Genomic DNA, 13,286 nt, shown 5'->3' with positions numbered 1-13,286 from the left:
TTGTGAACTGCTCCGAGTCTTCGGAGAGGGGCAGCATACAAATCTAATTAATAATAATAATAATAATAATAATAATAATAATAATTTACTTTGAAGAGAATAATCCAAATTTTTGAAATTTACACGGTAATCTCAATTTTTGAACAATATATATTTTTAAAATTACCTTTGAAAAAGTGATTTAATTTTGGTTTACTGCTTTCTTATAATACAGACATAAATAAACTTTTATCACACAGTTGTAACAGGGGAAAATCCATTTTATATACTGGGGATATTTTTACAGAACATATATGCTCATTATTTTTAGATTTAGATTTGTGGGCTCATTATTTTTAGATTTAGATTTGGTTTTATCCTGACTTTATTATTTTTATAAATAATTCAAGGTGTCAAAATTACCATATATTATTTTCCTATTTTCCACACAAGTCACTCAGCTGGCTTTCATGTTTAAAGTAGGACTAGATTTCACTATTTCTTGGTTTCTAGCCTGGTGCTATTTGTCTGCTTGTATGTCTATCACCATTCTAGCCCAACCAGTAAGTGATTCTGAGTGATTTACAATTAAAAAATAAAAGGTAATGTAAAGCACCTGATTACAATTTCCTTTTGCAGAAATATATTTCTATAATGCAAAATCTACATGCAAGTAATCTGGATTAAGTATGTACTGCGTAAAAAACAATTTTATGTTTATTTATAAAGTGGCATGTGTAATGTACTAAGATATTTAGATACAAAATTAAAAAGGAAAGCAATTTTGCAGAAATATATCCTTCTGAAATGTATTCTTTTGTAGTGACAAGTTGAATGAATTGAGAAGACAAAAAGAAAAATTAGAAGAAAAGATTATGGATCAGTATAAATTCTATGAACCATCTCCCCCTAGAAGGTAATGGGACCACTAAGTTAAAGGACATCATTTTAATTTTGTTGGGAATTGTTTAAATTATATTCACATGACCAAAGAAAAGGTATATTTATTTTGGAAGGTTAACAAATTCTAAATTTAGCATTATTTCTCTTCAGTCAGTCAATCAATTTATTTTGGTTATATATTAATTCAGAAAAGATCACAAGTGAGACAGCAAGTAAAAATTGTAATAAAATAAAGAGTTACAACAATGTGGTTAAAGTACAATGTATGTCAAGTACAGAGTAGAATTATAAAATGCCTCATTCAGAAGCAGAAATAAAATCACATTGATTGAACAATATTAAAATTGTTAAAATATGACAATGGGGAGTTACTCCCTGTAACAGTAAACTTTGTAATAAAGGCAATATAAAAAAACATGGTTTAATATTTCTGTAGCTCCCTCAGCATGAAGGCAAAAAAAGTCTTTGTTCAAGTGAAATATCTTGAAATTTCTCTTCAAGAATAGTTCTTAGAAGGAGTTAATGTTGTCAAAGTTAGGATTTTTCTGAACTTGTAAAATCATTTGGCTTAAATACCTTTGCAGCTTCAAAAAAAGAGTTATTGCTCAGGAACATATAGTATTGGTAAATAGGTCAGTCAGAGTTAATTGGCTTTCAAAAACCATAGCACACTAGTTGAGTGCCAATTTCAGAATTTCATCAGATGAAGAGCATTTCAGTTTCAGTTGATTGGTTTCTCTTTAGATTATATAAACCTTTACCATTGGTGTTTTTTTTCCAAAAGGAGAGGCAACTGGATTACTCTGAAAATGAGGAAATTGATAAAATCAAAAAAAGATGTCAACCGAGAACGCCTGAAATCTCTGACTCTGACACCAACCCGCTCAGAATCTACTGAAGGATTTCTTCAGCTGCCACATCAAGATAGTCAAGATAGTTCTTCTGTGGGCTCAAATTCACTTGAAGATGGCCAGACAGTGGGGACTAAAAAAAGTAGCAGTGAGTAATTTTTAAAAATTTAAATAGGGAGTAGTATCTGCTGTTTCCAGTTTAAAATGTATTTGGGGGGGAGGAGACTTAAAGTATTTTAATATTATTATTATATAGTTGATAGTAGAGAAGCAACCTCTACAGCAGAGTATACTCCTAAATGTTTTACAGGGGTTCACTATTTAAAATGAAATTAACAAATGAGTTAGAGTTGGCTAATGAAATTTGTACCTCCTTTACCCAATCCTTTTTTTAAAAAAATATTATTTTTCTTATTTACTCATGACATTTTTGTCATATGATTTTCCTGTAAAATGCTTCCTTGTGAACAACTTTTATATAATTATAGAGTTGATCCTATTTGTCTGCATGTCCATTACCAACCTGCCATCTGATGAAGTTCATAAAGTACAGCCCTGCATCCAACATTGCATGGAAGAGACAATGTTTTGGTTTACATGTATTATATGTAAAGCTCACCTGCATATTGATGACTGAACTGAATTTAGATTTAGGGGGGGAAATTAGCATTCATTTTGTTTATACAGTCCAACACTGGAAGCTTTTAAGAAGATGTTGGATAACAATCTGTTTGAAGTAGTGTAGGGTTTCCTGCCTAAGCATGGGGTTGGACTAGAAGACCTCCAAGGTCCCCTCCAACTCTGTTGTTATTATTATTATTTTTAATTGTGTTCTACTATCAAAACAACAATATGCTAAATAGCTGGCTGATTTTGATTGATCTTAGAAATTAAGTTATATTGGTAGCAAATGGGATCTAGTTGGCACACAAAACACAAAGGAAGAAAACTCAAAGTTATTTACATATGTTGTTTGTGTTTGGATTGGAATAAACCCATACTGAACATAACTAGAAATATTTTCTAGTTACCAGGTCCTCTTGCATAGGATTTCAAATATGGAATAAAAGATCCATGTAACACTGAATTTAAAATTGTTTTTGTATGCAATCTGCTTGATTCTAACATCACTTCACTGTCATATTTTTCTTGGGTTGTTATTTTGTTGTTGTTGTAATGGTATCAATTTTCTGAATGATAGCATCCCCTGCTATGCAAGTGTTATTATTTAAGATGACAGTGTGTTGGATTGTTTATAAATTTTTGCACTTCCTTGTTTGATTGGATAGTATATGGTGGTCATGTTTAGCATGCTTTAACTGTGACTAACAGAAAAAGATGGACATATTAAAGGCTGTTTTGCAGATGAAGAGGGTAATCTTGGCTCATTTGGCCAATTCCTGATTTCCCCCTCCCCCTCCCATTTTTATTTGTACTTGTTTTCTGTCCATTTGGAATGGATACTTGATAGAACACAAAGAAAATTTAGACTAAGCCAGGAAATTATATAATATATATTCACATTTTTTTCATTATTATCAGATGCAGTTGTTGAATTTATACAACATGCTATGTCAAAGTTCATTAACTATAATTTATTGGGGTGGGTGGGGAAATGACATTAAGATTTTCTTTTTTTTTTTACTGGTGAGCCATCAAAGGTCACTGAGAATCAGTAGCATATTTATTTAATGATAAATAAGTAAGCAAACAAATAATAAGTAAATACACTACAATAGCTTGATTCATATATCACACTAAGCCATAATAAGCCACAATACAATCCTATTATACTTAACATAATTAATTAAAGCCAACAGCAAATAGTTTCAAACAATTTAGATATTTATAAAATATCTTTTATCTCTGACCCTGCTCCATGCATTAATTAAAGCAAAAGCAGGGAAAATTATGGCTTAGAGCAGAGGTCTTCAAACTTGACAACTTGGCATAGCTGGCTGGAAAATTCTGGGAGTTGAAGTCCACAAGTTTTAAAATTGCCAAGTTTGAAGGCCTCTGGTTAGTGCAATGTGTGAACCCTAACATTGTATTAAAAAGTGCCTTGTGTATACCTTCCAACAGGTATACACAACAATTTATTGAAATTAAACAGGCTCAAACTAACAAATAATTTTTAAAAACTATAGCTATAATTTAGTAGTGAGTAAGGGCGAGGCTCAAAGATCTTTAATAAACCAAATTAGCATTTAAAAAACATTTTTTCAATCTCCAAAAACCTACTTGGTGAATTTCTAACTTTCTTTCCATCTCAAAAGTTCATGTTTTGTTTGGATTTTGTTAGATTGGTTTTTGAGATATTTAATAATCCTGAACAATGGAAATTCTTTTTTTTTAATCTCTCACAGGATTTCCAGGGTTTCTGGATATTTTAGAAGTTTCACTATGGAGGTTTCACATTTCATTGTCATTCAGCAACAATAAATTAATAGTTGTTAGTAAATTGCACCTAGTGGAAATTCAAACATTCATTTCTGTCCTTAGTTTCAACATTTAACTTCCATCTGTTCTTCTCCCCTTTTTCTTTCATTTACCGTTTCTATTTTTCCTTATGCTATGACATAAAAGTGGTTGCACTGAAAAGACTGCCCTTTTTGAGGAACAGACCGAAGGAAAAAGACAAAATGAAGGCCTTCTACCGTCGCTCCATGTGTAAGATTTTATGAAAGTTCAGCTTCTTTTTAAATAGCTTCGCTGGCATCTATTACTAACTTTCCTAACCCTTCCTTGGACTGCGCTATTTTTTGTCTGTTCTGCAGAGTGCAAGTCCTGCTTTATACAAGGAGCTGAAGCAAGGTTTCTAACCACTGACACTGAATATACATAATTATTGGGCTCTTTAAATAACATGAAATGGGAGATCCATTTATATGCTCACTTTATGAAAATTACAGGTAGTCCCCCATTAGCTATGAAAATTGGGACTGGAATTTCCATCATTAAGCAAGCCAGTGTTTAGGTTAAGTGAATGTCACGTGCTGGCCATTTGTAACTTTCTGCCAGCTTCTCCATGCTTGTTGGAACCTGGCAATGAGGATAGCAAATGACAATCACATATGCAAGGTGAATGTCATTTTTAAAATTAGTTATAAGTCTTATAAAGACAGATATCATTTTTGTTCTTTTTAAAATTAAAACTTGTCTAAACATAAATAGTACCCTGCTTATATTTTACTAGTTTTTGAGAGGGGGAACAGAGAGGCAAGTTTTTGCCAGTATACTCTTTTATTTTTAAGTTAAGGATTCAATATGTACATCACTGTTATACAGCACATTTGATTTAGAACCTTCTCTTTAGTGTTATACACAATTATCTATCCCTGTAGTAGCCTGCACAATAAAGGGCTCCTTATCATTGCCAGCACTGACTTTATATAAGCGCTTGTGCTCATCTTACCCTATTCATTACATTTCCCATTAAAACATCAGAGCTCCTAATGTATATTTATGTAGCATCCCAGCACAAGCATGGCAGTAAAAAACATTTACAATCATCTGCACAAGAAAGCCTTGCTTTTTAACGTTTTTCATTCATTTAGCCAAATGCATGTTGTAACATTTATGAACATGGAATGTAGCTTTCGGTATGATGATTAGAGATAAATGTGAAGCATTTTACAATGCAAAAAAATCATTCAATCATGCTGATTCATTTGCTTTCATTTGCATCCCAGCAATGAATGACCTGATGCAGTCCATGGTCTTAGCAGGAGGACAATGGATAGGTAGTTCTGAGCATCTGGAAGGTCCTGATGATATATCCACGGGTAAAAGGAGAAAAGAATTGGGATCTATGGCCTTCTCTACTACATCCATCAACTTTGCAACTGTCAACTCTGCTGCAGGCTTGAGATCCAAGCAGTTGCTTAATAATAAAGGTATAGGTAGAATCTTTTCAGTGTGGTGTGGCTGTGTTAGCAACACTAGTGGTATTGGAATCTATTCATGCTTAATATTTCATACGATTTTTCAGCAAATATTTATAATACAGATTTATGTAGTGGGGAAAAGGTCTATATTTGTTGTTATTTGTTACATGAATGTATTGGAGCAAAAACTTCTTTGTAGCATTTTCTAGATGATAAACTAATATTAACATTTTGTTGTTTGTTTTCCACCTAGATGCAACGTCTTTTGATGATGTAAGTCCACAAGGAATTAGTGACGATTCTAGTACATGTTCAAGAATTCAAGGTAAGATTTATATTTTAAATTAGTCTGGTTAACCAAAAACAGTTTTGCAAATGAGCAGAGTTGGTCTTCTCCGGGTCACATCAACTAAACAATGTTGGCTGGTGGGTCCGCGGTGGTAGCCTTCTCTGTGGCTGCCCCGGCTCTCTGGAACCAGTTAGCTCCTGAGATCTGGATTATCCTCCCCCCCCCCCCCCATTGGCCTTCCAGAAAGGGTAAAGACCTGGCTTTTCCAACAGGCCTGGGCCCGTTGATCCTATGGTGGTAAGCAGCGAGATCCGCCCATGAACAATATGCAGGGGTTTAATTGTTGTATTGTAAATAGTTTTAAAACTGTTTTTAGAGGTTTTAGTACTATTATTGATGTTTTATATTTTGGCTGTGAGCCGCCTAGGAGCCCTAGGGAGTTGGGAGGCATAGAGATCAATTAAATAAATAAATAATGAGCCCTTCATATAAATCATAGGTCAGCTTTCACCGAGGATTCCTTAGGCATTTGGCCCTCTGGATTGCTAATTATAGATTCTCATGTCTTGCCTGTATATCTCTAATATTTCTCTATCCATTGCTGTCTAACTTCTACGAGAGACCTTTAGATGAGATCATCTCTTGCCACGGGATTAGATATCAATATGTTGATGATATCCAATTATATATCTCAGTCCTGCCCCTCCAAGGGATTATGTTGAGTTATGTTTTAGTATTGGGGGCTGGAGAAATCTGAATGAGGGAAAATAAGTTTAGCTTTAACCTCACAAAAAAGTGTGGCTATGGATTGTAAGATCCCCTAAATCCAGGGATTTTCCATTTTTTATTCCAAATGAAGTTACGTTGACCCGGTGCACAATTTGGAGGTCCTTCTAGACATGTAATTCAGAGAGCCTTTGCACATATCCATTTTGTATGTCAGTTGCACCCACTCCTGGATTGGGAGGCCTTGCTTTCAGTTACTTACACACTAGCCGTTTGAATTACTCCAGTACGGTCTACAGGAAATTGTTCTTGGTAACCAGTTGGAAATACTGTATTACTCTTCCCACTCAGAAATGGAAAATCCAGAATTCAGAAACCTGCATAAGTTGAAGGTATATATCCACATAATAGTCCTGCTCTGTGAGAAAGTAGTGGTTACCAGTATTCTTGGATGCAATTCATACTACTAGTTTTAACTTACCCTTTAGTGACAGGGCCAAACTATTTGTGAGATCATTTATTCATTTCTGTGAATGAAATACCTCCTATACACTATATACTGATTTGAAATTTTATGCTATCTACTGATTCTTTTTCATTTAGCTTCCAGACCAGCCAGCCTTGATAGTGGCAGAACATCAACTAGCAATAGTAATAATAATGCATCACTCCATGATGTCAAAGGTATGCTTCTAGAGTAATGGACCTATGCTTCATTCTTTATATTACAGAGAAGAATGGGTGATATTCATAGCATGACAGAATTTTTACTGCGAGGATTTTAACAATTTGGCTATTTTTAAAATAAAGTTTTAAAATAGATTACTTTGCTGGAAATATGTGCCAAACAAATATAATAAATGCTTGCATTTCTGTAGTTTCTGTTTACTGCTCTACTCCTCTTTATGTAAGTAGAATTGAAGTATGTTATAATATAGTGAACATGTCACTGAGGAGGAAAGTTTTTCAAATACAGTGGTACCTCTACTTAAGAACTTAATTCATTCCATGACCAGGTTCTTAAGTAGAAACGTTCTTAAGTAGAAGCAATTTTTCCCATAGGAATCAATGTAAAAGCAAATAATGTGTGCAAAACCATTAGGAAAGAAATAAAAACTCGAAATTTGGGTGGAAGGAGGAGGAGGAAGAAGAGGAGGGGGACAGTCACTGCCGAAGGAAGAAGGTGATGTGAGCGCCCCCTTTTACATTTCCGCGCCAGATGTCCGGGAGCCAACCTCTCGCCGTGTGTATGGGAGGCAGTGCGAGGGAGTCACCATAGCAAAGTGGTTTTCCCAGTAATCCCTCGCTACTTCACGGTTCATCTTTGGTGGATTCACTATTTCCCAGGTTTTCAAAGGGGGATTAAATCCATTAAACATTCATAAAATTCTTCTACAGTACTACTGTACTCTATTAAAGAAACTGGTAGGATATCACATGTAGTTGCAGCTGAGAAACATTATAGAATGACTGTTTAAGGCAAAGGGTGGGTTTTAAAAGTCCAAATACTCGTTAAATACATACAAAAATATATTTCCTCTACTTCACAGAACTTCGTTTTTCACAGGTGATCTTGGAACGCATGCCCCGCGAAAAACGAGGGATCACTGTATTCCCTCTCCAAGCGTCCCGAGAAAGGAGAACGCTCCATTCACTCTGGGCTACCAAAGCATCCTTAAGCGCCACCGAAAGGCACCTCTGGCAGCCCAGAAATACCCAAGATGTCCGGGATTAAAGGGGGAATGGCAGGAAACTGGCTGTGCCTTCGTGCCGCTCTCAAATTTCCTGGGAAATTTTTCCGGGCTCGGGTTCTTAAGTAGAAAATGGTTCTTAAGTAGAGGCAAAAAAATATTGAGCGCCCGGTTCTTATCTAGAAAAGTTCTTAAGTAGAGTTGTTCTTAAGTAGAGGTACCACTGTACTCTTGATGCCTCCTCTCCCAACTAAATGTCAAGAATAGGAAAATCCAGAAATTACAGGTATAGCTACTGTACACTGATGGCATTTGACATCCCAATTATCATTAGCAATATAATCATAATAATGCTGAAAATATTGAACTTCTAGATGTATTGCCATTAATAGCAAGAAAATGAAGAAAATAATTAATAGGAGTGAAGTAAAGGAAAATGCAGACTTAAGTGCATAGAAATGACTGAGAAGGAAAGAAAGAATATCTCATTAGGGGAATAAAGATTCAGAAAAGGAATGTCTACGGAGATTCTCAATCATTCAGGTCATGGTTGTCTATAAGGGACTTTTCTAAAAGGCAATTGAACTTTTTTGTTTTTCTCTGAAAATGTTTCATTTCTCTCATCCAAGAAACTTTTTCAGTTCTGAAGAAGCTTCTTGAATGAGAAGTGAAATGTTTTCAAGGAAAAAAACCCAAAAAACCAGTTGCCTTTTGGAAAAGTATCTGGAAAAGAGAGTAGAAAAAATGTTTAGATATTTCTATAGTGGAATTTATGCAAATAAGAGACATAACTTGAGAAAGAAAAAAAGGAAAAATGAGAACTCAGTAGTGAAGCAAAGAAAAAAAAAGGAAAGATATCTTAGAAGGGGAAAAAAGTAGAAAGGGTAGTATAAAGATATTTAGATATACCGTATCTAGAGTGAGATCTATACAAATAAGGGTAACAAAAAGCAAAGGAAATAAGTCTCCTATTTAAAGCTCTAGAACAGTGATGGTGAACCTATGGCATGGATGCCACAAGTGGCACGCAGAGCCATATCTGCTGGTACACGAGCTGTTGCTCTAGCTCAGCTCTAATATGCATGTGTGTGTCAGCCAGCTGATTTTTGGCTTACACAGAGGCTCTAGGAGGTCGTTTTTGGCTTCCAGAGAGCTTCCAGGAGGATGGAGAAGGGCGTTTGGACCCTCCCACGGCTCTAGGGAAGCCTTTGGAGCCTGGAGAGAGCAAAACACGAGCCTATTGGGCCACCAGAAATTGGGAAACAGTCTGTTTCTGGTCTCCAGAGGGCCTCCGGGCGGGTGGGGGAAGCTGTTTTTGCCCTCCCCAGGCATTGAATTATGGGTGTGGGCACTCACGCATGCATAATAGTGCATGTGCATGCTCTTTTGGCAAGAAAGGTTCGCGATTACTGCTCTAGAAGAACACTAGGCCTAGCTTGTTGTTTGTTGTAAAAAAATTTCTATGTTTAAAACAGATCAATTACAACCAACTAGCACTGCCTCAATGAATTATTTTCATTAACTTTTCTAGATTTTGCATCTTTTTGAGCATTTGTTTTTCTTCCAATATAAATTATTCTGTCCAGAAATACTATGTCAGTTAAGTATACTTGTGTTCCAAAATTATATATTGCTTAGGAGTTTTTAAACTGTTATTCAAAATATTTCAGAGAATAGTTTCAATTGGCATTTCTTCAGTTATTTTTTGCACAGTGTGATGTATCTTCTTCAAATCATATTCACACCATGTGAATCATCAATCACATTCATTATATAAAGAGCAATATATTTTTACGTAAATCTTTTCAGCAAAATATTTCTTGCTTAACTTGAAACTATTTTTCCATGCTTCAGTTTTTCTTTACTTTTATAATACATTATAAAACATAGAGTATGGTTATAGTTATTGCTATGACTGTGATCTGGATTGCTGAAAAGGTTTGTATGTTGGATGTATGAGTGTGTATAAAAAATTGGAAACTGATACTTTTAAAATAGAGTTGAAGTTGAAACTTTTTAAATTAAAAATTAGATGTCATAATGAACTAAGGAAATATATTTTATTATACAAATTTTAAGAGGTGTTTAAGCACATTACTATACAACAATTGATGTTTCAGTTCTTTTAAAACATCTAGCAGTATATTGTACTTTGTTCCAATTGTACTTGTAAAAATATTGTTTACTCTAAAGCAGGTGCAAGTAACAACCAAAGCAGGCCTCAAAGCCACAGTAGTGGAGAATTTAGCCTATTTCATGAGCATGAAGCATGGTCCAGCAGTAGCAGCAGCCCCATACAGTATTTGAAAAGTCACACTAAATCTAGTCTCCTGCTTCATCACACAATGTCAGAAAAAATAGATAAACAAGGAATACGGAGAATTAAAACTGAATCCCCTGGAAGTGAAATGGTTACTCTGCAACAATTTCTGGAAGAAAGCAATAAAGTTACTTCAGCTGAGGTATGTTAAAAAGTACTTAGTTTTAAGAGACATAACTTAAACCCCAGTAAACATAATATGAGTTCAAGTAGATCATGACAATGTGATTTGAAATCCAGGTAAAGAAAAACAATTTTAAATTTCAGAACCAGCATTCATTATTTATTAAGAATTTGAAGAAGATAACTGAGTAGGAAAGTAATAGCTGAGATACATAGTTCCAAAAAGTATGTTCTATTAATGGTTATATCTATAAAAATAAGATAATGCATTATGCATGGTAAACTTGAATAAGTTTAACCTCAAATTTTCTGCAACAGAATAGTTAGTTATTCTCCAGTCCTAAATGTTTTCAGCAACTTTGTTGCATTATAGCCTAGGTAAAATAGGTTTGCCATAATCATTCATTGAGGCACATTCTGCTTTTTAGAAATTAGTTAAGTAGAAGGCTTTAAGCTTCAATTCTAGAGACAAATATTCATGATAGATCTTCTCTGAAATCTTATTCTCCAAGCCACCTACCGTGTTTCCCCGAAAGTAAGACAGTGTCTTACTTTCTTTTTACCCACAAAAGCCCCACTACGTCTTACTTTCGGGGTATGTCTTACATTGGAAAAAAATTGAAAGGGTCGCGTTCCCGAAGGCATCTCCCCAGAGTCCAGAAGGGCAGCCGCGGGACAGGAGCCTCGTGAGCCCTTTTCCAAGTTCAACCTCAGGGCTCCAAGCGGCGTGCACTCATGGAGCCACAGACGCGTGTCGGGGAAGCGTGTGTCTGGAGGGGAGGAGCCGCTCTGCGCAGTTGGGCAGCCCCACCTGCCTGCCGGAAAGGAGGCGGGCGAAGGAGGGCGCAGCTCCGGCCGCTCGCCTCGGAGCTGGTCGGCCTCGCTGGCCGCTTGCAGCCGAGCCTCGGCAGGACTCGGTTGCTGGGACGAGCGCCTTCGCTGCAAGCCGCCGCCCGCTCGGCTCGCTTCGGACCAGCGCCGTCCTTTGCTTTGCCAAGCCGGGGAAGAGGCGGTGGCGCCGCGGCGAGGCGAAGGCGAGGGGCGCACGGGGAGCTTGGAAGCGACGTCATCGGGCTACCCCCCCGGCAATACCCCCGTGTTTCCCCAAAAGTAAGACATATGTCTTACTTTCGGGGTATGGCTTATATTAGCCGACCCCCCTGAAACCCCCGATACGTCTTACAATCGGGGGTGTCTTACTATCGGGGAAACAGGGTAGCTGCTCAAAGGGAATGGCCAGATTAGCACTCTGCACCATCTCCATCACAAAATTATGAGATTGAAACTAGTGGCCTTGGTGGTAATCCATTACCTTTGGGAAGTTTCCCAGCTACTATAATTTCTGTAGCTTCTCTTTAGTTTTCAGGGTTTTTTTCTATAACTTCTCCCTAGTATACATTTTCTTTGGACCTTATGGCATCAACCTCATCAAATACGATCAGATGGCATATAGTCTTAATACTCCTTCAAGACATATCCTGCATCCAAACACCAGCCCTGCATGGCTTTTTACTAAACGATTCATTACCAGTTTTCCAAACATAGAATATTATTCATTAGTTCATTCATTTTTTCTCTTTCTTTATTAAGGAAAAGTAGTCTCTTGCTTGTTTTTCCTTTTACTTTATAAGTTACTTACATTAACATAATTCCAAGATATAGTTTAAAAAATACAGAAAATACAAAACTATATATTAGTATGTAAATAAAAAAACTAAGTGCTATACATTTGAACAATTATAATATATAAATAGTACATCAGATTCTAATCTATTATTAAGATAAACTTAAAAATCCAACCAAGTTTAATAAAATTGTGATTCCTGATTCTGAAATCTCATTAATTTATCTGTGTTTTTTTTCTAGTATGGCAATTGAAGAGGCTTTACTCATTCGCAATTCAGTTTTTATATTCTATAAAGTTTTCCAGAATTGCACAATTATTATTTTAGCTGCTATAATTAAATAGATAATCAATTATTTTTAAGCTTGTGGTTTGGTCCTGCAAAAGAGTACAGTTTTTAACAATTACTTACATTTGATTAGACGTCTGTTATGAATATATAATGTTAATTTTGCCATTGCTACATGTTCTCCAATTTTGTCTTCCAGTTTGACATAATTTACTAGGATCCTTTTTTCATTGTTTTCTCAAATTGGTTCTTGCAACTGTCAGTATATCTCAGTAAATTGTGATATTTTCAATAAATAAACTGGCAATTTAGAATTAATGTTTTATGCTATGTTTTCAGGTTTCTTAAAGTAAAAACAATAATTTTCTCAGTTCATTTACAAGCAGCAATACTGTACTTTGTAATTCAGATTCAGGCAAAACATTTTTTATAATATGCCATAATTCTTCTGGAATAAGGTTTGGGACCTATGCAATGTAGTTGTTAGGCGAAATGCAGGGTATCCACAAGTGGAGAGATGGGGGCTAGGCAGATGGGTTCAGGATCTGTATACATTTGATGGGAAAACTGTATGTGTTTTTTATATTCATTTTCTTTTTCTATT

The 13,286-nt window shown here is 35.7% G+C and overlaps 1 protein-coding gene across 4 annotated transcripts in view; it reads left to right on the top strand.

Annotated features, from left to right (window-relative positions):
* CCDC88A (coiled-coil domain containing 88A) overlaps positions 1-13,286 on the top strand; it is a 94,085-nt gene that overhangs the window by 67,030 nt on the left and 13,769 nt on the right. For 3 of the 4 annotated variants that reach the window (XM_070734762.1, XM_070734761.1, XM_070734759.1), the window contains exons 24-30: positions 803-895; positions 1,667-1,881; positions 4,320-4,403; positions 5,426-5,629; positions 5,874-5,945; positions 7,239-7,319; positions 10,520-10,788. In XM_070734762.1, the coding sequence (XP_070590863.1) occupies positions 803-895; positions 1,667-1,881; positions 4,320-4,403; positions 5,426-5,629; positions 5,874-5,945; positions 7,239-7,319; positions 10,520-10,788 (1,018 nt within the window). The remainder of the gene's footprint in view (positions 1-802; positions 896-1,666; positions 1,882-4,319; positions 4,404-5,425; positions 5,630-5,873; positions 5,946-7,238; positions 7,320-10,519; positions 10,789-13,286) is intronic. The other variant, XM_070734760.1, reaches the window with a different exon arrangement.

The sequence above is a fragment of the Erythrolamprus reginae genome, chromosome 1 (genome assembly GCF_031021105.1).
Source record: "Erythrolamprus reginae isolate rEryReg1 chromosome 1, rEryReg1.hap1, whole genome shotgun sequence".
In the NCBI taxonomy this organism is placed as follows: Eukaryota; Metazoa; Chordata; class Lepidosauria; order Squamata; family Dipsadidae; genus Erythrolamprus; species Erythrolamprus reginae.
Note: the sequence above shows the minus strand (reverse complement) of the source record. Positions and strands in the feature narration are given on the sequence as shown.